Consider the following 21,884-nt stretch of genomic DNA (forward strand, 5'->3'; position numbering starts at 1 on the left):
TGCGGTGGGGGGCCGGATAAATGGCCTTAGGGGGCCGCATGCGGCCCGAGGGCCGTAGTTTGGGGACTCCTGATACAGAATAATTAAAAAAACCTGTCTTTATTTTTGGCTTTAATTCTTTGCTTCTGGTTTACTCTTTCTGAAATGGAGAAGGTATTCTCCTGCTCTACCTTCTACCTCATAGAGTTGAGAATGAATGAGTTCTTAGAGTTCCCGGTACAAAATAATGATTTTCCCTTTGGACAGAACCATGACAGTTTGCTATCAAGGTGGCAGAACAAAGCTATGGAAAATCTGATTGAACTGCACAACAAGGCCCCCGTCTGGAACAGTGACACTCAGTCCTATGTCCTCAACTTTCGTGGCCGGGTCACTCAGGCATCTGTGAAGAACTTCCAGATAGTCCACAAAAATGACCGTAAGCCTCCAGGAAGGGCTGGGCAGGAAGCGGAGGATAGACGCTCTTATAGGACGGGGAAATGTACATTCCCTGTATGTGACAGGAATTGATAGGAGGGACAGGATTCTTTGGAAAGATGAAACTACAGTTGTAGAGAAAACTTGTAAGTCACTGTGTTGAGGAGGGGAGAAGAGTATGAGAGATATGCTACAGCAAATCAGAAAAGTCAGCTGGGCGCCATGGCTCATGGCTGTAATCCCAGCACTTTGGGAGGCCAAGGTGGGCAGACGCTTGAACCCAGGAGTTCAAGACCAGCCTGGGCAATGTGGTGTGAAACCCCTGTCTCTACAAAAATATTAAAAAATAAGCTGGGCATGGTGGCAGGCACCTGTAGTCTCAGCTACTGTGGGAGCATCGCTTGCACCAGGAGGTCAAGGCTGCAGTGAGATCACATCACTGCACTCCAGCCTGGATGACAGAGCAAGACCCTGTCTCAGAAAAAAAAAAAAAAAAAAAAAAATCAGAGAAGTCATAGAGTAGGTTGTTGGGGAAACAAAGGCAAATGACCCCACTAAAGGTTACTGGCAGCTCTAGCCTACAGGGCTTGTGCCATTCCCAGCAAGCTGCTCTCTATTCTAAGGAAACCTGGTGATTAACTGGCCTATTTGGATTCTTTCTGTTTCATAAATAGGTTTTCGTTACACCAGTAATCCCAGCACTTTGGGAGATCGAGACTGGAGAATCACTTGAGCCTAGGTGTTTGAGACCAGCTTGAGCAACACAGTGAAATCCTATCTTTATAAAAAATAAAAAATTAGTCAGGCATGGTGGTGCTTGCCTATAGTCCCCTCTACTCAGGAGGCTAAAGTGGGAGGATCACTTGAGCCCGGGACGGGAGATCAAGGCGCAGTGAGCCGTGGTCATGCCACCGGGCTCCAGCCTGGGCAACAGAGCAAACCCCTAAGAAAAGGGAGAAAAAAAAGTTTTCTCCTAGTGCAACCACATTATTTTCTAACATCCTGATTTCTTTCTGTTTCTAGCTGACTATATAGTTATGCAGTTCGGACGTGTGGCAGATGATGTATTCACCCTGGACTACAACTACCCGCTTTGCGCAGTACAGGCCTTTGCCATCGGGCTTTCTAGCTTTGACAGTAAGCTGGCATGTGAATGAGAGAACAGTCAACCTGGGAGCTGGGCTTTCTCCCACGGGGCTTTCGGGAGCAGAAGTGGCCGCTCCTTCCCTTCCCTTGCCCCAGGACATGAAGAGCAATAATAGTTGGCCCTTTTGGGATGATCTCTGAATATATAAAACACACACATGCTCTCTCACTCCTTTTCCATGTTTCATAGATTTGGTGAGGGATCAGCTCAGCATGGGTGAGAGATGATTTAAAGCACAGGGAGGTTCTTGTCACACTGGGGCCTCCTGAAGTGAGAGTGGGACTTCCTGTGCTTGGAAACTCGCTGTAGAATCAGGGACTGACATCACAGTTCCTCTCCTCTCTTCATTCCCTCACAGCTGATTGGCCGGCACCAATCTTAGTCACAGTGGCTGTGATCACATTTGTGATCAATTATGTGAGAATTTTTTTTTTTTTTTTTTGAGACGGAGTTTCTCTCTTGTTACCCAGGCTGGAGTGCAATGGCGCGATCTCGGCTCACCGCAACCTCCGCCTCCTGGGTTCAGGCAATTCTCCTGCCTCAGCCTCCTGAGTAGCTGGGATTACAGGCGTGCGCCACCATGCCCAGCTAATTTTTGTATTTTTAGTAGAGACGGGGTTTCACCATGTTCACCAGGATGGTCTCGATCTCTTGACCTCGTGATCCACCCGCCTCGGCCTCCCAAAGTGCTGGGATTACAGGCTTGAGCCACCGCGCCCGGCCAGTTATGTGAGAATTTTATAGAAGTCTTCATTTCATTTAAAGCTGAAAGCATAAACTCTAGAGGTGACTTAGTCAAGACTGACAGTAATTTGATAATTGCCTTCATTTTCAACCCAGGAGTGCCTCCCGAAGCTGTATCACTTCGGATCCATTAGTGTGTAGGTACACACCCACCTGTAGACATCCTGTGCAAACACTTTGTCATTGTCATTATCAAGAGAGATGGCAGTATTGACCATTTAATTTAGTTTTTTTTTAAAAAAAGGTGGCAGGAGAGGCTTCGGGGAGGCTCAGCGAGCAGACATGACCGCTGCTGGCCCACATGGCGGAGCTCTGGACTTTCTCCTTGGCTCCCGCAAGCCGGGCTCATAGGCATAGAAGGTGTTTGCTAAGTTTTTTGATTATACCCCTGCACATATTACGTGACTCTTACACCAGTTCACCCTTCCCAGAATGTATCCAAATCTTGAGAATGCAGAAGCTCTCTGAGCTTCGCCATCAGCACCGTTCAGCTGCATCCCTTGTGCACAGAACTGTTTGCCATTGTTGGGCAAGACACCCCTGGCAGCTGCTCCCTCAGACTTCCCTTCTGTGGACTGACCTCTCACTCCTGCCTGTTGTTCCTGCACCACATCAGATAAGCGTGTGAAGGAGCCGACTGGGAGCTGCAAGACCCTTGGCTCGTCCCCACCGACAAGTCCTACCTGCTGGGTGAGGATGAGACTGTTGACATCTCAGGCCTGTTTCCCACCAAGTGCCTCCCTCACAGCGGTGCCCAGTAGCCTCACCTCGTCACCACCACCATCACCCACTGCCCCATCCTGAGGCACTGCCTGGCAGGCCACCCTGGGTCATCACAGAAGCTATGGACACAACCGCGTCTGGGGAAGGACTTAGGGTGGGCCAGCCGGACCTCATCCTGCCTCCTCCTCCCCTCCCTGGTTTCAAGAGATACATAAACTAACACGTAATTTGTGTGTGCAGGTGATTGGTTTTACATAAGTCCTATTTATGCCTTTTATATGTTATAGAAATAAAAGTTAATTTATATCCCTCAGGGAGTTCCTACTGTCATGTTCTGTAATCACAATTACTGTTTTGGGCCAGGTGCAGTGGCTCACGCCTGTAATCCCCGCACTTCGGAGGCTGAGGCAGGCGGATCACCTGAGGCCAGGAGAGCAGCCTGGCCAACATGGCAAAACTGACTAAGAATACAAAAATCAGCCATGTGTGGTGGCTAACATCTAGAGCTCCAGGTACTCGGGAGGCTGAGGCAGGAGAATCGCCAAAAAATAAAATGTTTTGGTAACACAGTGAGCGCATCAGTTCTTTGAAGCCAGGTGATAACTAATACAAACTTTTGTTCTGGTGTAGAGCAGAAATCTGCAGGCTGAGGCTTTGTTCCAAAGGCTACCTAGACACATTATTCACATGACAGCCAGAGGCTTCTGGACACAGGATGGGACTGAGAGCTGAGCTTAGCAGGGGCCACAGAGGGCAGAGTTTATATTCTTTGGATGCCTGCCCAGGTCAGCCTTCCAGATTTGTTCTTGTCGGCATTCCTTCCTGGTTCAGCAGCAAGACAAATGAACTATCTAATAGTGAAATAGACCCCATCGCTTGCCTCTATTAAACTTTTTTTTTTCTTTTTTTGAGATGGAGTCTTGCTTTGTCACCCAGGCTAGAGTGCAGTGGCGTGATCTCAGTTTACTGCAACCTCTGCCTCCTGGGTTCAAGTGATTCTCCTGCCTCAGCCTCCCAAGTAGCTGGGACTACAGACATGTTCTACTACACCCAGCTAATTTTTGTATTTTACGTAGAGAAAGGGTTTCACCATGTTGGCCAGGCTCCTGGTCTTGCCTCAGCTTCCAGAACTGTTGGGATTACAGGTGTGATCCACCAAGCCTGGCCTATTTATTTATTTAGAAGTAGTCTAGCTCTGTCGCCAGGCTGGAGTAGAGTGGGGCAATCTTGGTTCACCACAACCTCCACTTCCTGGGTTTAAGCGATTCTCTGCCTCAGCCTCCCGAGTGGCTGGGACTACAGGCGCATGCGACCACACCCAGCTAATTTTTGTATTTTTAGTAGAGACAGGGTTTCACCATGTTGGCCAGGATGGTCTCAATCTCCTGACCTTGTAATCAGCCCACCTCAGCCTCCCAAAGTGCTGGGATTACAGGTGTGAGCCATGGTACTTGGTCCTTTTTCTTTCTTTTTTATTTTTCTTTTTAAAGACAGGGTCTCATTCCCATTGCTGAGACTGGAGTGCAATAGTATGATCTTGGCTCACCACAGCCTCAACTTCCTGAGCTCAAGTGATTCTCCCACCTCAGTCTCCTGAGTAGCTGAAACTACAGACATGTGCCACCATGCCCGGCTATTTTTTTTTTTTTTTTTAAAGTAGAGACAGACAGGGTTTACTTTGTTTTCCAGGCCTGAACTCCTGGGCTGAAGTGATCCTCTCATCTCAGCTTTACGAAGTACTAGAATTAGAGGCATGAGCCATGTGCCTGGCCTTCACATTTTTAAGCTGCCTTATATTCAGAAGTTGAAAAAAATGCCAGGTATGGTGGCTCATGTCCAGCACTTAGGGAGGCCAAGGTGGGAAGATCATTTGAGGTTAGGAGTTCCAGACCTGTCTGGCCAACATGACAAACTCTGACTCTACTAGAAATACAAAAATTAGTCAAGTGTGGTGGCAGGTGTCTATAATCTCAGTTACTTGGGAGGCTGAGGCAGGAGAATCACTTTAACTGGGAAGTTGCAGTGAACCAAGATTGTGCCACTGCACTCCAGCCTGAGTGACAGAGTGTGACTCTGTCTCAAAAAACAAAACAAAACAAAACAAAAAAAACTCCCAGCACTTTGGGAGGCCGAGGCGGGTGGATCACGAGGTCGAGAGATCGAGACCATCCTGGTCAACAAGGTGAAACCCCGTCTCTACTAAAAATACAAAAAATTAGCTGGGCCTGTAATCCCAGCTACTTAGGAGGCTGAGGCAGGAGAATTGCCTGAGCCCAGGAGGCGGAGGTTGCGGTGAGCCGAGATCGCGCCATTGCACTCCAGCCTGGGTAACAAGAGCGAAACTCCGTCTCAAAAAAAAACAAAAAAAGCGTGTCTGTGTGTGTGTTCACAAAGTTTTCCTAGGCTTTCTGGCTTTTATCAGTGTCACAGTGATAAATACATGGAAAGAAGCAGGAAGATCCTAAAAATCAGGACAAGAGTTGGTGTCAGAGTTTAATTCTTATAGCTTGATTTTTCCTTTTTAATTTGTTTAGTCTTCCCACATACATCATGAATTGTTTCCTTTTTCATATTATTCTCTTTGGCTAAGGTGCATGGCTAGCCAGTTTTTCTGATTTTGAGACAGGGTCTGGCTCTGTTTCCCAGGCTGGCGTGCGGTAGTGTGATCTCAGCTCACTGTAACCTCTGTCTCCTGGGCGCAAACCATCCTCCCACCTCAGTCTCCTGAGTAGCTGAGACTAGAGGCGTGCACCACCATCCCCAACTAATTTTTTTTATTTTTGGTAGAGACAGGGTTTCACCATGTTCCCCAGGTTGGTCTTGAACTTGTGGGCTCAAGCGATCCTCCCCCGTGGCCTTCCAGAGTGTTGGGATTACAGGCATGAACCATGGTGCCTGGCCCCAATAGATTCTTTATGACAGTTTTGTACACTAGTGATCAGGGACCATATTGGTGGTCATTGACATGGAAGATTTCAGCAAGTGTCATTTACAAGTCTAAAAATAGGCCTGCAAAAGGCTGTTTTTGATCAGTTTGATAGATCATAGAAGAAGTGAACTAGCATCAGTTCACTTCCTGAGACCAGCATTGTAAGTGCAGGAATAATGGTTTGACTAAGGCAAAATCCCCGAGTTCTAACCCTATTTCTGCCAATGATTTGCCACGTGCCTCCTTTGCTTATAGATCGAGAGGCTTTGAACTACATGGTTCTCCCCACTCATGGTGACAACACTCTGCCATTCCCCTGTTTTGAGCTGAACTCACTGGTTAACCCTGGACAGCTTCATGATGCTCATGGCTGAGGACTGCTAGCAGGAGAGGTGACACAGAGCTCAGGGAAAGCACAGATTGCCTCAGTGAAGGCACCATGGAGAGGAGACGAATTGTAGAAGAAAAAGGATTGTGTACTCAGAAATGTCCTCTTTCTTCTACCAAGTACGATTTATCAGTCAAGTTGACATTTGTCAATTTGGTTATAGTAACTGTAAGCAGTTCTCTCAAGACACAGCTTGCTCCTAGAGAAAACTCCAGCATGTTGGAAGCTGCCTTTTTCCTCTGCCTCCAGCTCCTGCCAGGGAATTGTCTGCACGTTTAACACCTGCCTCTCTTCAGTCCACAGCCCCCTTAGCCTGGCCCACGCAGGCCCTAGCCAGGGGCATGCCAAGGACTTGCCAGTTTCTGTGCCACCTCCTGAGGCACGTTTCCTGACCACTGGCATATTGGATCCTTTTGCCTCCTTTCCTGCTTATATCTCCTCATTATCATGTCAATGGATATGCTCTAAAAATCTCACAGTCAGCAAGGCGTGATGGCTCATGCCTGTGATCCCAGTACTTTGGGAGGCTGAGGCAGGTGGATCAAGAGGTCAAGAGATGGAGACCAGCCTGGCCACCATGGCAAAACCCCGTCTCTACTAAAAATACTAAATTAGGCAGGCGTGGTGGCACATGCCTGCAATCCCAGCTACTCAGCAGGCTGAGGCAGCAGAATCACTTGAACCCAGGAGGTGGAGGTTGCTGTGAGCCGAGATCGCGCTATTGCGCTCCAGCCTGGGCAACACGAGTGAAACTCAGTCTCAAAAAAGAAAAAGTCTCACAGTCTTTTTATCAACCCAGAGACTCCTCTCATCCATTAAAAGCTGGGGCTGCCACAAATGAAGGTGTGCTGTGGGAACTGTAGGTGGTTTTATGGCGCCACCTACTGTCCAGGAATGTATGTTGCAAGTGCGTTAAAATGGGCAGACTTCCCCACCGGTGAGGAAGTCACCAGGGCTGAGTGAAAGCAGCAGACCACATTACCATGCATTTACCAAGCACCTCGTGTTACACCATGGCTCTCTTCTGAAAGCCTGAGAACACTAACATTTCTGGAGTTTAGAAACTAGTTAAGGTATTCAAGGTAAAATGCCCAGGATCTGGCTGGCACAGAATATAAACCCTAAGTATAGAAGAGTGGCAAATATCTATATTATCTTTTTTTTTTTTTTCTTTGAGGCAGGGTCTCACTCTTACCCAGGCTGGAGTACAGTGGCATGATCTCAGCTCACTGAAGCTTTGACCTTCCTGGGTTCAAGTGACGCTCCTATTTCAGCTTCTCAAGCAGCCGGGATACAGGCATGAGCCACCATGCCCAGCTAATTTTTTATTTTTGGTATTCTGTAGAGATGGGGTTTCATCATGTTGCCCAGGCTGGTCTTGAACTCCTGGGCTCAAGTGATCCTCCCACCTCAGCCTCCCAAAGTGCTGGGATTACAGGTGTGACCCATTGTGCCCAGCCATCATTCTTATTAATGTTCTTTCAAAATGGAACAGTGGGTTGGGCACGGTGGCTCACACCCGTAATCTCAGCACTTTGGAAGGCTAAAATGGAAGGACTGCTTGAGCCCATGAGTTCCAGGCCAGTCGCAACATGGGGAGACCCCATCTTTCTTCTTCTCCTTTTTGAGATAGAGTCTCGCCCTTGTTGCCCAGGCTGGAGTGCAGTGGCAGGATCTCGGCTCACCGCAACCTCCGCCTCCTGGGTTCAGGCAATTCTCCTGCCTCAGCCTCCTGAGTTGCTGGGATTACAGGCACGCGCCACCATGCCCAGCTAATTTTTTGTAATTTTAGTAGAGACGGGGTTTCACCATGTTGACCAGGATGGTCTCGATCTCTTGACCTTGTGATCCACCCGCCTCGGCCTCCCCAAGTGCTGGGATTACAGGCTTGAGCCACCGCGCCCGGCCAGACACACTTTAAAAATGTTGCTCTAGCCGGGCGCGGTGGCTCAAGCCTGTAATCCCAGCACTTTGGGAGGCCGAGGCGGGCGGATCACGAGGTCAATAGATCGAGACCATCCTGGTCAACATGGTGAAACCCCGTCTCTACTAAAAATACAAAAATTAGCTGGGCATGGTGGCGCGTGCCTGTAATCCCAGCTACTCGGGAGGCTGAGGCAGGAGAATTGCCTGAACCCAGGAGGCGAAGGTTGCGGTGAGCTGAGATCGCGCCACTGCACTCCAGCCTGGGTAACGAGCAAACCTCCGTCTCAGAAAAAAAAAAAAAAAAGGTGTTCTAACTACTGATGCACACTTAGGAGAAACTATATCCTATATCAGCTAAGGTAGAATGTGACCTTAAAAAAGGTTTCCTGGAGGCTGGGCGTGGTGGATCACTCCTGTAATCCAAGCACTTTGGAGGCCAAGGCGGGCAGATCACCTGAAGTCGGGAGTTCAAGACCAGCCTGACCAACATGATGAAACCCTGTCTTAAAAAAAAAAAAAAAGCCGGGCACGGTGGCTCAAGCCTGTAATCCCAGCACTTTGGGAGGCCGAGTCGGGTGGATCACAAGGTCAAGAGATCGAGACCATCCTGGTCAACATGGTGAAACCCTGTCTCTCCTAAAAATACAAAAAATTAGCTGGGCGTGGTGGCGCGTGCCTGTAATCCCAGCTACTCAGGAGGCTGAGGCAGGAGAATTGCTTGAACCCAGGAGGCGGAGGTTGCGGTGAGCCGAGATCGTGCCATTGCACTCCAGCCTGGGTAACAAGAGTGAAACTCCATCTCAAAAAAAAAAAAAAAAAAAAAAAGGTTTCCTGATTTTGCCTTTGGTCAGTCGTATGTTGTTCTATATCAGATATTTAAGAGCTGGAGATAGATAAATTTAATCTTTGGGCCAGGTGTGGTGGCACACACCAGTAGTAGTCCTAGCTACTTGGGAGGCTGAGGTAGGAGGATTGCTTATGTGCACTAGGATTGTACCACTGTACTCTCGTCTATGGACAGAGCAAGACGCTGCCTAAAACTAGGCTAGGCTAGGCACAATGGCTCATGCCTGTAATCCCAGCATTTTGGGAGGCCGAGGTGGGCAGATCATGATGTCAAGAGATCAAGACCATCCTGGCCAACGTGGTGAAAACCCATCTCTACTAAAAATACATTAGCTGGGCGTGGTGGTGTGCGCCTGTAGTCCCAGCTACTCAGGAGGCTGAGGCAGGAGAACTGCTTGAACCCAGGAGGTGGAGGTTGTAGAGAGCCCAGATCACGCCACTGCACTCCAGCCTGGAGACAGAGTCAGATGCCATCTCGAAAAAAACAAAAAACTACACATTATTAATGTACAATTTGCCTAACTATAGGGGACTAGTTAAAAACACTAAGGTAAAGCTGGACACGGTTGGCTTATGCTTGTAATTAATCCCAGTACTTTAGGAGGCCCAGGCAGGAGTATTGCTTGAGCCCAGGAGTTTAGGACTAGCCTGGACAACATATCAAGACCCTATTTCTTAAAAGAAAAAATTTTTAAAAATATATAATTATGTATATTTGTATATTTATGACATTATATATTTATAATATGTGTATTATATTTATTATATATTATATTTATTTTATTTATTATATATTTAATATATTTATGAATATTCATATATGTTTGATACATAATATATTAATATATATAAGTTCTATAATATATTAATACATATTTAATACACATATATTTTAAATCAGACAGATGTGGTGGCACATTCCTGTAGTCCCAGTTACTCAGGAGGCTGAAATGGGAGAATCACTTGAGGTGGGGAGATTGAAGCTGCAGTGAGCCATGATCATACCACTGCACTCTAGTCTGTACAACAGAGGGAGACTCTGCCTCAAAAAAAAAAAAAAAGAGAAAAAACCCACTAAGGTACTTCCCGAAATGGAACACTGTGGAGAATAAACAAGTATGAGGAAGACTGTACTGACTGATACAGAGATATCTCCATGATCCATTCAGTGAAAAGCAAGCTATAGAACCACGTATACAATATGCTTCCTCTTGTGCACAAAGGTTGGGATATTGCAAGCCCATTATTATTTTTGCACAAACACTGAAAGACTGGAAACTAAAAAGTGGGTTAACTCTAGGAGCAGTTCAGGGCACACGAAGGGTAAGACAGATGTGGGAGGAATCTTTTTCTTCGTGTGTATGTGTTTTTTTTTTTTTTTTTAAAGATGGGGTTTCACCATATTGGTCAGGCTGGTCTTGAACTCCCGACCTCAGGTAATCCTCCTGCCTTGGCCTCCAAAGTGCTTGGATTACAGGTGTGAGCCACCACGCCTGGACTTTTTCTTTGTTTTTGAAACAGGGTCTCAGTCACCCAGGGTGGAGTGCAGTGGCACGATCATGACTTACTGTATCGCTCCACTGATCCTGCTGCCTCAGCCTCCTACGTACATGGGACCAGAGGCACATGTCACAATGCCCCAGTAGTTTTTTAATTTGTTGTAAGGATGAGGGGCTCACTATGTTGCCTAGGCTGGTCTCGAACTCCTGGACTGAAGTGATCCTCCTACCTCACCTTCCCAAAGTGCTAGGATTATAGGCATGTAGCATCATGCATGTTCAAAAAGAAGTTTTAGGCGAGAAATGGTGGCTTACATCTGCAATCCCAGCATTTTGAGAGGCCAAGGCGGCTGGATCATGAGGTCAGGAGATCAAGACTATCCTGGCTAACACGGTGAAACCCCATCTCTACTAAAAATACACACACACACACACAAATTAGATGGGTGTGGTGGCACACGCCTGTAGTCCCAGCTATTCGGGAGGCTGAGGCAGGAGAATCACTTGAACATGGGAGGTGGAAGTTGTAGTGAGCTGGGATTGCACCACTGCACTCCAGCCTGGGCGACAGAGTGAGATGATAGCTTAAAAAAAAAAATTAAACTATGTGAAATTACCACTATTAATTAATTTTATTTATTTATTTTTTTATTTTATTTATCTTTTTGAGGCAGAGTCTCACTCTGTTGCCCAGGATGGAGTACAGTGGTGCGATCTCGGCTCACAGCAACCTCAGCCTCCTGGGTTCAAGCGATTCTCCTGCCTCAGCCTCCCGAATAGCTGGGACTACAGGCGTGTGCCACCACACCTGGCTAATTTTGTATTTTTAGCAGAGATGGGGTTTCACCATGTTGACCAGGCTGGTCTCGAACTCCTGACTTCAGATAATCCACCCACCTTGGCCTCCCAAAGTATTGGGATTACAGGTCTGAGCCACCATGCCTGGCCAATTAATTTTTGAGACATGGTCTCGTTCTGAGCGCCCAGACTGAGCGCAATGGTGCAATCATGTCTCACTGCAGCCTTGACCTCCTGGGTTGAAGCAATCCTTCCCCTTCAGCCTCAGCCTCCCAAGTAACCGGGATTACAGGTGTGTGCCAACACCAGGCTAATGTCATCTTAATTCTCTTCTTTCTCATTCTTCGTACTTAGTCCTGAATTTTTTCGAAGGGTTTGCAGGTGTTAGCCAATTGTTGCTGGGCATCTCTCTCTGAGATGGTGCACAGCTGTGCTGGCCAACGTGTGGCTATTTACATTCAAATTCATTAAGTTCAGTTCTTCAGATAGGCTAGCTACATTTCAAGTCCTCAATAGCCACATGTGGCTGGTGACTACCACACTGGACAGTGCAGAGAACATTTTCTCTTTTTATTTTTATTTTTATTTTTATTATTTTTATTATTTTTATTTTTTTTAATTTTTTTTTATTTTTGAGACGGAGTTTCGCTCTTGTTACCCAGGCTGGAGTGCAATGGCGCGATCTCGGCTCACCGCAACCTCCGCCTCCTGGGTTCAGGCAATTCTCCTGCCTCAGCCTCCTGAGTAGCTGGGATTACAGGCACACGCCACTATGCCCAGCTAATCTTTTGTATTTTTAGTAGAGACGGGGTTTCACCATGTTGACCATGGTTGGTCTCGATCTCTCGACCTCGTGATCCACCCGCCTCGGCCTCCCAAAGTGCTGGGATTACAGGCTTGAGCCACCGCGCCCGGCCATTTTTATTTTTTGAGATGGAGTCTTGTTCTGCCACCCAGGCTGGAGTGCAGTGGTGTGATCTCTGCTCACTGAAACCTTCACCTCCCAGGTTCAAGCAATTCTCCGGCCTCAGCTTCCCGTGTAACTGGGATTATAGGTGTGTGCCACCATGCCCGGCTGATTTTTGTATTTTTTGTACAGACGAGTTTTCGCCATTTGGCCAGGCTAGTCTCGAACTCCTGACCTCACGTGATCCATCTGCCTCAGCCTCCCAGTGTGCTGGGGTTACAGGAGGGAGCCACTGTGCCCAACTGTTTTTGTTGTTGTCTGTCTCCCAGGCTGGAGTGCTGTGATGTGATCTCAGCTCACTTCAACGTTTGCCTCCCGGGTTCAAGCAATTCTTGTGCATCAGCCACCTGAGTAGCTGGGATTACCGGTGTGCTCCACTGTACCTGGCCAAGAACATTTTTATCATCACAGAAAGCTGTGTTGGACAGTTAGTTGATCTACAGAAATCTCAACTAAAGGTTCCCAAGCTATCTTCTTACCAATTCTGCTCTTGCGTTCCACTTGCAGTAGCTTGAGAGGCAGACATCATGACTGCTGTTTTCCACACATCCAATAAATGTGGAGTGAAAAAATGAGTGATGAGGAAACTGAGGCTCACTTAGTAGGTGGCCAAGCTGGAATTTAAACTCTGTTTAAAGCCCCAGCAAGGTCATCACACACAACTGATGTTAACTCTCATTTTCAGAATATTTTACCAAACAGGATTACTGAAGATGAAGGTTTTAGCTGGCCCCGACTGGAGGAAGCCTTTCCTCCCCTTTTTCTTTTTTTTTTTTTGAGAGATGGAGTTTTGCTCTCGTTACCCGGGCTGGAGTGCAATGGCGCGATCTCAGCTCACCGCAACCTCCGTGTCCTGGGTTCAGGCAATTCTCCTGCCTCAGCCTCCTGAGTGGCTGGGATTACAGGCACACGCCACCATGCCCAGCTAATTTTTTGTATTTTTAGTAGAGACGGGGTTTCACCATGTTGACCAGGATGGTCTCGATCTCTGGACCTCGTGATCCACCCGCCTCGGCCTCCCAAAGTGCTGGGATTACAGGCTTGAGCCACCGCGCCCGGCCAGCCTTTTTGTTTTTTTTTGAAATGGAGTCTCACTCTGCTACCAGGCTGGAGTGCAGTGGCTCAAATCTCGGCTCACTGCAACCTCCATCTCCCAGGTTCAAGTGATTCTCCTGCCTCAGCCTCCCAAATAGCTGGGACTAAAGGCACATGCCACCATGCCCAGCTAATATTTTCATATTTTTAGTAGAGATGGGGTTTCACCATGTTGCCCAGGATGGTCTCAATCCTTTGACCTCATGATCCGCCTGCCTCGGCCTTCCAAAGTGCTGGGATTACAGGAGTGAGCCACTGCGCCTGGCCCCGCCTCAGGCTTTCAAAATATTGGGATTACAGGTGAGAGCCACTGCGCCTGGCTGTATTTCTCTTTCATGAAGATGTAATAGAACTAAAATTAGGCTTATCAAATTACTGACTACTTTTATTCTGTAGACAGTTGGGGGAAAATAAAACTTTGATAAATGTCTGTTTTGCCAAGGTGGGAGGATAGCTTGAGCTGGGAGGTTGAGGCTACAGTGAGCCGTGATCCTGCACTGCACTCCAACCTGGTTGACACAGTGAGACTCTATCACAAAACAAAACAGGGCCAGGAGCGGTGGCTCATGCCTGTAATCCCAGCACTTTTGGAGGCCGAGGCAGGTGGATCACCTGAGGTCAGGAGTTCGAGACCAGCCTGGCCAGCATGGCAAAACCCCATCTCTACTAAAAATACAAAAATTAGCCAGGTGTGGTGGCGGGAGCCCATAATCCTAGCTACTAGGGAGGCTGAGGCCGGGGAATCACTTGAACTTGGGAGGCGGAGGTTACAGAGAGCTGAGATAGCGCCACTGTACTGCAGCCTGGGAGACAGAGCGAGACTCCATCTCAAAGAAACAGAACAAAACAGAAAAGGGTCTGTCCTTTCCTTCAAAGCACAAGATGAAGTTCAGCTGATGTCAAGTGAAGATTCTCTTAAGGAAAAAAGTAAATAAAAATATAGGATAGAGACTGGGCTCGGTGGCTTACACCTGTAATCCTAGCACATTGGGAGGCCAAGGTGGGTGGATCACTTGATGCCAGGAGTTCGAGACCAGCCTGGCCAACATGCTGAAACCCCATCTCTACTAAAAAAAAATTTAAAAAGTTAAGAAATATAGGATGAAGAGGTTAAAAAAGAAAAAGCACCTGGCCGGGTGCGGTGGCTCAAGCCTGTAATCCCAGCACTTCAGGAGGCCGAGGCAGGTGGATCACGAGGTCAAGAGATCGAGACCATCCCGGTCAACACGGTGAAACCCCGTCTCTACTACAAATACAAAAAAAAAAAAAAAAAAAAAAAAAAAAAAAAAATTAGCTGAATGTGGTGGCGCATGCCTGTAATCCCAGCTACTCAGGAGGCTGAGGCAGGATAATTGCTTGAACCCAGGAGGCGGAGGTTGCGGTGAGCCGAGATTGCGCCATTGCACTCCAGTCTGGGTAACAGAAGCAAAACTCCGTCTCAAAAAAAAAAAAAAAAAAGAAAAAGAAAAAGCACCTGAGTCACAGCTGACCAGTAGGAGTCATTGCATAATACTTTCCAAGGTGTAGCGGAGCAGCTTTGGGGATCTCTCCAAAGCAAGATGTGGCCCAGCACAGCTGCTCACACCAGTAATCCCAATACTTCAGAAGTCCAAGGCAGGAAGAAGAAGGCATGAGGCCAGGAGTTTGAGACCAGCTTACAGGAAATCTTACCTTTACAAAAAAATTTTTTTTAAATAAGCCAAGTGAAGTGGGGCACACCTGTAGTCCCAGCCAGGAGGGAGTATCACTTGGGCCCAGGAAGCGAAGACTGCAGTGATCCCTGATTGCACCACCGCACTACAGCCCAGGCCACAGGTGAGATCCTGTCTCAAACAAGAAAAAAAGGAAAATATTTGTCTTTCACCTAAAAGCTAGGAAACAATCTGTCTTTGCTCTGTTTGATTAGGCCATTCAATCCAGCTGTCAGTTCTTTGTTGGTTTGGGGGGAATGGTTTGATTTATTGGGGAAAAAAGTTTCTAGAGTTGTAAACTGGTAGTCAGCAATAGTTGAAACAAATACATAGGATAATGAGTGGATGGATGATAAGTTTAGAAGACTTAAATGGTGGTGTTTACTCAGAATCTATTCAGTGAGTTCTCCTAACTCTATATAACCTTTCTGCCACCACCACCAGCTTTATTAAGGTATAATTAACAAATAAAAATTGTATATTTTTATGGCGCACAATGTGGTTTTTTTTTTTTTTTTTTTTTTTTTTTTTGAGACGGAGTCTAGCTCTGTTGCCCAGGCTGGGCTGGTGTGCAGTGGCGTAATCTTGGCTCACTGCAATCTCCGCCTCCCGGGTTCCATGGTTGGCCAGACTGGTCTCAAACTCCTGACCTCTGGTGATCTGCCTGCCTTGGCCTCCCAAAGTGCTAGGATTACAGGCATGAACTACCACACATTTTTTTTTTTTTTTTTGGAGACGGAGTTTCGCTCTTGTTACCCAGGCTGGAGTGCAATGGCGCGATCTCGGCTCACCGCAACCTCCGCCTCCTGGGTTCAGGCAATTCTCCTGCCTCAGCCTCCTGAGTAGCTGGGATTACAGGCATGTGCCACCATGCCCAGCTAATTTTTTGTATTTTTAGTAGAGACGGGGTTTCACCTTGTTGACTAGGATGGTCTCGATCTCTCGACCTTGTGATCCACCCGCCTCGGCCTCCCAAAGTGCTGGGATTACAGGCTTGAGCCACCGTGCCTGGCTCACATTTTTTTTTTTTTAATGGAAGACCATGAATTTGTGTTGCCAGGGGCCAGGCTCGTCTCCTCTGTGCCAGTCTCTAATTTTTAGTATACCTGCTGCCCAGGCAAGCACCACAATGTGATATTGTCATAGCTGTAAAGGGTTTTGTTTTTTTAGTTTTTAGTTTTTGAGATGGACTCTCGCCCTGTCGTCTAGGCTGGAGTGCAGGCACGATCTCGGCTCACTTCAAACTCCATCTCCAGGATTCAAGCAATTCTCCTGTCTCCTGCGTCAGCCTCCCAAGTAGCTGGGACTACAGGAGCATGCCACCATGCCTGGCTAATTTTCACATTTTCAGTAGAGACAGGGTTTAACCATATTGGTCAGGCTGGTCTCGAATTCCACCCGCCTTGGCCTCCCAAAGTGCTGGGATTACAGGTGTGAGCCACCACATCCAGCCTATTTTCTTTTTATTTTGTTAGAGATGGGGGTCTCACTGGTTCAGGCCAGGCTTGAGCTCCTGAACTCAAGAGATTCTCCTGTCTCAGCCTCCAGAGTGAGCCACTGCACCTGGATTGGCTGATTAAAAAACCAAGTAGAGGCTCAGCACTTTGAGAGGCTGAGGCAGGCGGATCATGAGGTCAGGAGATCGAGACCAGCCTGACCAACATGGTGAAACCCCATCTGTACTAAAAATACAAAAAATTAGCTGGACGTAGTGGCGGGCATGTGTAGTCCTAGCTAGTCAGGAGGCTGAGGCAGGAGAATCTCTTGAACTCGGGAGGCGGCGGTTGCGGTGAGCTGAGATTGTGCCACGGCACTACAGCCCCTGTGACAGGAAAAAAAAAAAAAAAGGCCAGGTGCGGTGGCTCACACCTGTAATCCCATCACTTCGGGAGGCTGAGGTGGGTGGATCACCAGGTCAAGAGATCAAGACCATCCTGGCAGGCCAACATGGTGAAACCCTGTCTCTACTAAAAACACAAAAATTAGCTGGGCATGGTAGTACAAGCCTGTAATCCCAGCTACTCAGGAGGCTAATGTAGTGGGTATTTGTGGCTCAATGCAATCTCCGGCTCCCAGGTTCAAGTGATTCTCCTACCTTAGCCTCACCAGCAACTGGGATTACAGGCATGTGGTATAACGTCCAGCTAATTTTGCATTTTTAGTAGAAATGGGGTTTCTCCATGTTGTTCAGCCTGGTCTAGAACCCCTGACCTCAGGTGATCCGCCCACCTTGGCCTCCCAAAGTGCTGGGATTACAGGTGTGAGCTACTGCGCCCGACTATTAATTACTATTGGCTGCAAAGAATTCTGTCACACAGATCACACCGATGTGGTTGGTTCTGCTTGACAAAGTATCTTACGGATAGTTTGTTTGACTATGATACTGTGTGTTGAAAAAACAACGTAGAGATGGAGGTGGGGGAGTTGGGGGCGTTTCACCATTTGGCTAGGATGATCTTGATCTCTTGACCTCCTAATCCATTCGCCTCAGCCTCCCAAAATGCTGGGATTAAAGGTGTGAGCCATTGTGCCCAGCCATAATTTTTTTTTTTTTTTTTTTTTTGAGACGGAGTTTCGCTCTTGTTGCCCAGGCTGGAGTGCAATGGCGCAATCTCGGCTCACCGCAACCTCCGCCTCCTGGGTTCAGGCAATTCTCCTGCCTCAGCCTCCTGAGTAGCTGGGATTACAGGCATGTGCCACCATGCCCAGCTAATTTTTTGTATCTTTAGTAGAGACGGGGTTTCACCTTGTTCACCAGGATGGTCTCGATCTCTTGACCTCGTGATCCACCCGCCTCAGCCTCCCAAAGTGCTGGGATTACAGGCTTGAGCCACCGCGCCCGGCTCTTATTTTTTTTTTTTTTTTTTTTTTTTTTTTCTGAGACGGAGTTTCGCTCTTGTTACCCAGGCTGGAGTGCAATGGCACGATCTCAGCTCACCGCAACCTCCGCCCCCTGGGTTCAGGCAATTCTCCTGCCTCAGCCTCCTGAGTAGCTCGGATTACAGGCATGTGCCACCATGCCCAGCTACTTTTTTGTATTTTTAGTAGAGACGGGGTTTCACCATGTTGACCAGGTTGGTCTTGATCCCTCGACCTCGTGATCCACCCGCCTCGGCCTCCCAAAGTGCTGGGATTACAGGCTTGAGCCACCGCGCCCGGCCTCCGGCTCTTATTTTTTAAGTTTTGAGACAGGGTCTCGCTCTGTGACCCAGGCTGGAGTGCAGTGGCATAGTCACGGTTCACTACAATCTTGACCTCCCAAGCTCAAACAAGCCTTCCACTTCAGCCTCTTAAGTTGCTGAGACAATAGGCATGTGCCACTATGCCCAGCTATTTTTTTTTTTTTTTTTTTTTTTTGGTAGTAGTAGGGTCTCATTATGTTGCTCAGGCTAGTCTCAAACTCCTGGGCTCAAGCTTCCTAACCTCAGCCTCCCAAAGTACTGAGATTACTGATGTGAGCCACTATGCCCAATTAATGTGATTTTTAACTTTGGAATATAGCCAACACAAATAGTCCCTACATGAAACCTGGTCCTGCCCACACCCTTACCCTCCTCCTCCTGCACACAGTCCATCATCAGCTTGAGTGAGGATCCATTTGTAGGATCCAGACAAATGAAATATTTCCACCAAATGACTCATTCCTGAGGTCAGTGAATTAGGGTCCTGTCCCTTAAAAATGTAAACATCCCTGGGAAGGGCAGATTTGTGGGCAAAATTACCTTGCCTTTAACCCTTCAGAATTTGTAGCTCTGTTAACTTTCCTTTACGCATATGGTCCTCAATAGCTCTAAGCCTGAGGTCCCCAGGGCTGCAGAGCTCTGCAGGAGACTTGAAGGGTATGGGCCAGGAAGTCAAGATAGTGAAGATAGTTCTTTCCAGCTTGGATCACTGATGGTCTTAGGTAGTTAAGACTTGGAGGGAATAAAGATCTCCAAGTTAGCTCTCAGCAGTCTATGCTGAATGTGACACCAGGGTTACTTTGCTGTCTCCACTTTGGACTCTGTCCTGCTTTCCTCTCCATCCCGTGAACCTAGCTGGATTCCCCTCTGACCTCAGCCCACTCCCCTTTTGCTTGAATTCTTATCTCAGTTACTGACACCATCCATTGTTCAGCTGTTAAATGTTAGCGATTTTTGTTTTCTCTCTCACTATACTGCCAAATGATCTGAACTGTTTGCTTGTTCCTTCTCCTCCTCCTCAACCTCAGGACTACTGCTTGAGTTTAGGGCACCTCTAGTCTCCAGTCCAACCCCAAGACTGTTGCCAGACGGTCTTTTTGATCGTGATGCTGATTATGTCACACTTGTGTCTTTTTTGATGCCCAAATCTTCAGTGTGGCACACAATGACCTTCACAGTCTGGTACCCACTACCTTTTTTTTTTTTTTTTGAGACGGAGTTTCACTCTTGTTACCCAGGCTGGAGTGCAATGGCACGATCTCGGCTCACCGCAGCCTCCGCCTCCTGGGTTCAGGCAATTCTCCTGTCTCAGCCTCCTGAGTAGCTGGGATTACAGGCACGTGCCACCATGCCCAGCTAATTTTTTGTATTTTTAGTAGAGACGGGGTTTCACTATGTTGACCGGGATGGTCTCGATCTCTTGACCTCGTGATCCACCCGCCTCGGCCTCCCAAAGTGCTGGGATTACAGGCTTGAGCCACCGCGCCCGGCCCCCACTACCTTTAATCTTCTTTTTTTTTTTTTTTTTTTTGAGACGGAGTTTCGCTCTTGTTACCCAGGCTGGAGTGCAATGGCGCGATCTCGGCTCACCGCAACCTCCGCCTCCTGGGCTCAGGCAATTCTCTTGCCTCAGCCTCCTGAGTAGCTGGGATTACAGGCACGCACCACCATGCCCAGCTAATTTTTTGTATTTTTAGTAGAGACGGGGTTTCACCATGTTGACCGGGATGGTCTCGGTCTCTTGACCTCGTGATCCACCCGCCTCGGCCTCCCAAAGTGCTGGGATTACAGGCTTGAGCCACCGCGCCCGGCCGTAATTTTTGTATTTTTAGTAGAGACAGGTTTCACCATGTTGGTCAGGCTGCTCTCAAACTCCTGACCTGGTGATCTACCTGCCTCGGCCTCCCAAAGTGCTGGGATTTTAGGTATGAGCCACCGTAACTGGCCAATATAATTATTATTAATTACTTTGAGGCAGGGTCTCACTCTGTCATCTAGCCTGGCGTGCAGTGGTGCATTCACAGCTCACTGTAGCCTCAACCTTCTGGGCTCCAACTATCCTCCTACCTCAGCCTCCTGAGTAGCTGGGACTACAGGTGCAGGCCACCATGATGCCCAGGCTGGTCTCAAACTCCTGGGCTCAAGCAATCCACCCACCTCGGCCTCTCAAGGTGCTGAGAGGTGTGAGCCACTGTGCCTACCATGACTGCTGAGTTAAATAGTTGGTGCTCAGTGTGTACTTCATGCGGTGCTGATACGCTGTTTTGTGTTTTGGTCTTTCCATGTGCATGAGGTGTGACCAAACCTTGATATGACTCATTACTTAACAAGCACACCACAATTCATCTATCCAAATGAGGGCTGCGTCTTCAACGCCTTCTTCATCTTGCAGGACTGGATGCTTAGCTCAGTGATGCTGTCATTGCCTGAAACACTTTTTTTTTTTTTTTTTTTTTTTTTTGAGACGGAGTTTCGCTCGTTACCCAGGCTGGAGTGCAATGGTGCGATCTCGGCTCACTGCAACCTCCACCTCCTGGGTTCAGGCAATTCTCCTGCCTCAGCCTCCTGAGTAGCTGGGATTACAGGCACACGCCACCATGTCCAGCCAATTTTTTGTATTTTTAGTAGAGACGGGGTTTCACCATGTTGACCAGGATGGTCTCCATCTCTCGACCTCGTGATCCGCCCGCCTCGGTCTCCCAAAGTGCTGGGATTACAGGCTTGAGCCACCGTGCCCAGCTCCTGAAACACTTTTGGAGGACCTCTCTTGGAAACAGTTTTGGCATTGATAGCACCTTCCTTTCAATAACATCCACGGTAGTGATTGTTTTTCATTTATTCAGCATTTATCATGCACTTCCCTATCCCAGGCACCAGGCTGGTTCTGGGTGAAAGATAAGATAAATCAGACATTACTCTGTCTTCAAGGAAGTTTCTGTTTGGCAAGGGAGATAAGATCTGAACAACCACCCAACACAAGGCTAAGTGATAATGACCCAGAAAAGGTTGGATGTGAGTTTTGGAAAAAGCCAAAAGTCCTTTAGTTTCAGCCTCCCGGCCACGTGGTTGATGGCACTGCCTGCCAGCGCACTACTCTAAGCCCTTTCGTCCTGAGCATCTCCAAACAAGGAGTCCAGCATGTTTCCAGCACCTCCTGACCCAACAAGAGACCTCTGGGCATCTGTGTCTGAAGCCCAGACTCCCACCGATGGCAATACTCTTCTTTTTTTTTTTTTTTTTTTTTTTGAGACGGAGTTTCGCCCTTGTTACCCAGGCTGGAGTGCAATGGCGCGATCTCGGCTCACCGCAACCTCCACCTCCTGGGTTCAGGCAATTCTCCTGTCTCAGCCTCCTGAGTAGCTGGGATTACAGGCACGTGCCACCATGCCCAGCTAATTTTTTTGCACTTTTAGTAGAGACGGGGTTTCACCATGTTGACCAGGATGGTCTCGATCTCTCAACCTCGTGATCCACCCGCCTCGGCCTCCCAAAGTGCTGGGATTACAGGCTTGAGCCACCGCGCCCGGCCAAT

General features: G+C 47.9%; 1 protein-coding gene across 3 annotated transcripts in view; it reads left to right on the top strand.

Moving 5' to 3' along the window:
* Nucleotides 1-3,344, top strand: part of TULP3 (TUB like protein 3) — a 51,324-nt gene extending 47,980 nt beyond the window's left edge. For 2 of the 3 annotated variants that reach the window (XM_039461578.2, XM_074403392.1), the window contains exons 10-11: nucleotides 247-418; nucleotides 1,441-2,856. In XM_039461578.2, coding sequence (XP_039317512.1) covers nucleotides 247-418; nucleotides 1,441-1,574 — 306 coding nt within the window. In that variant the 3' untranslated portion in view covers nucleotides 1,575-2,856. Of the gene's footprint in view, nucleotides 1-246; nucleotides 419-1,440 lie in introns of all 3 variants that reach the window. The other variant, XM_039461579.2, reaches the window with a different exon arrangement.
* Nucleotides 3,345-21,884: the final 18,540 nt, after the last annotated feature.

Source organism: Saimiri boliviensis, chromosome 7 (assembly GCF_048565385.1).
Source record: "Saimiri boliviensis isolate mSaiBol1 chromosome 7, mSaiBol1.pri, whole genome shotgun sequence".
NCBI lineage: Eukaryota > Metazoa > Chordata > Mammalia > Primates > Cebidae > Saimiri > Saimiri boliviensis.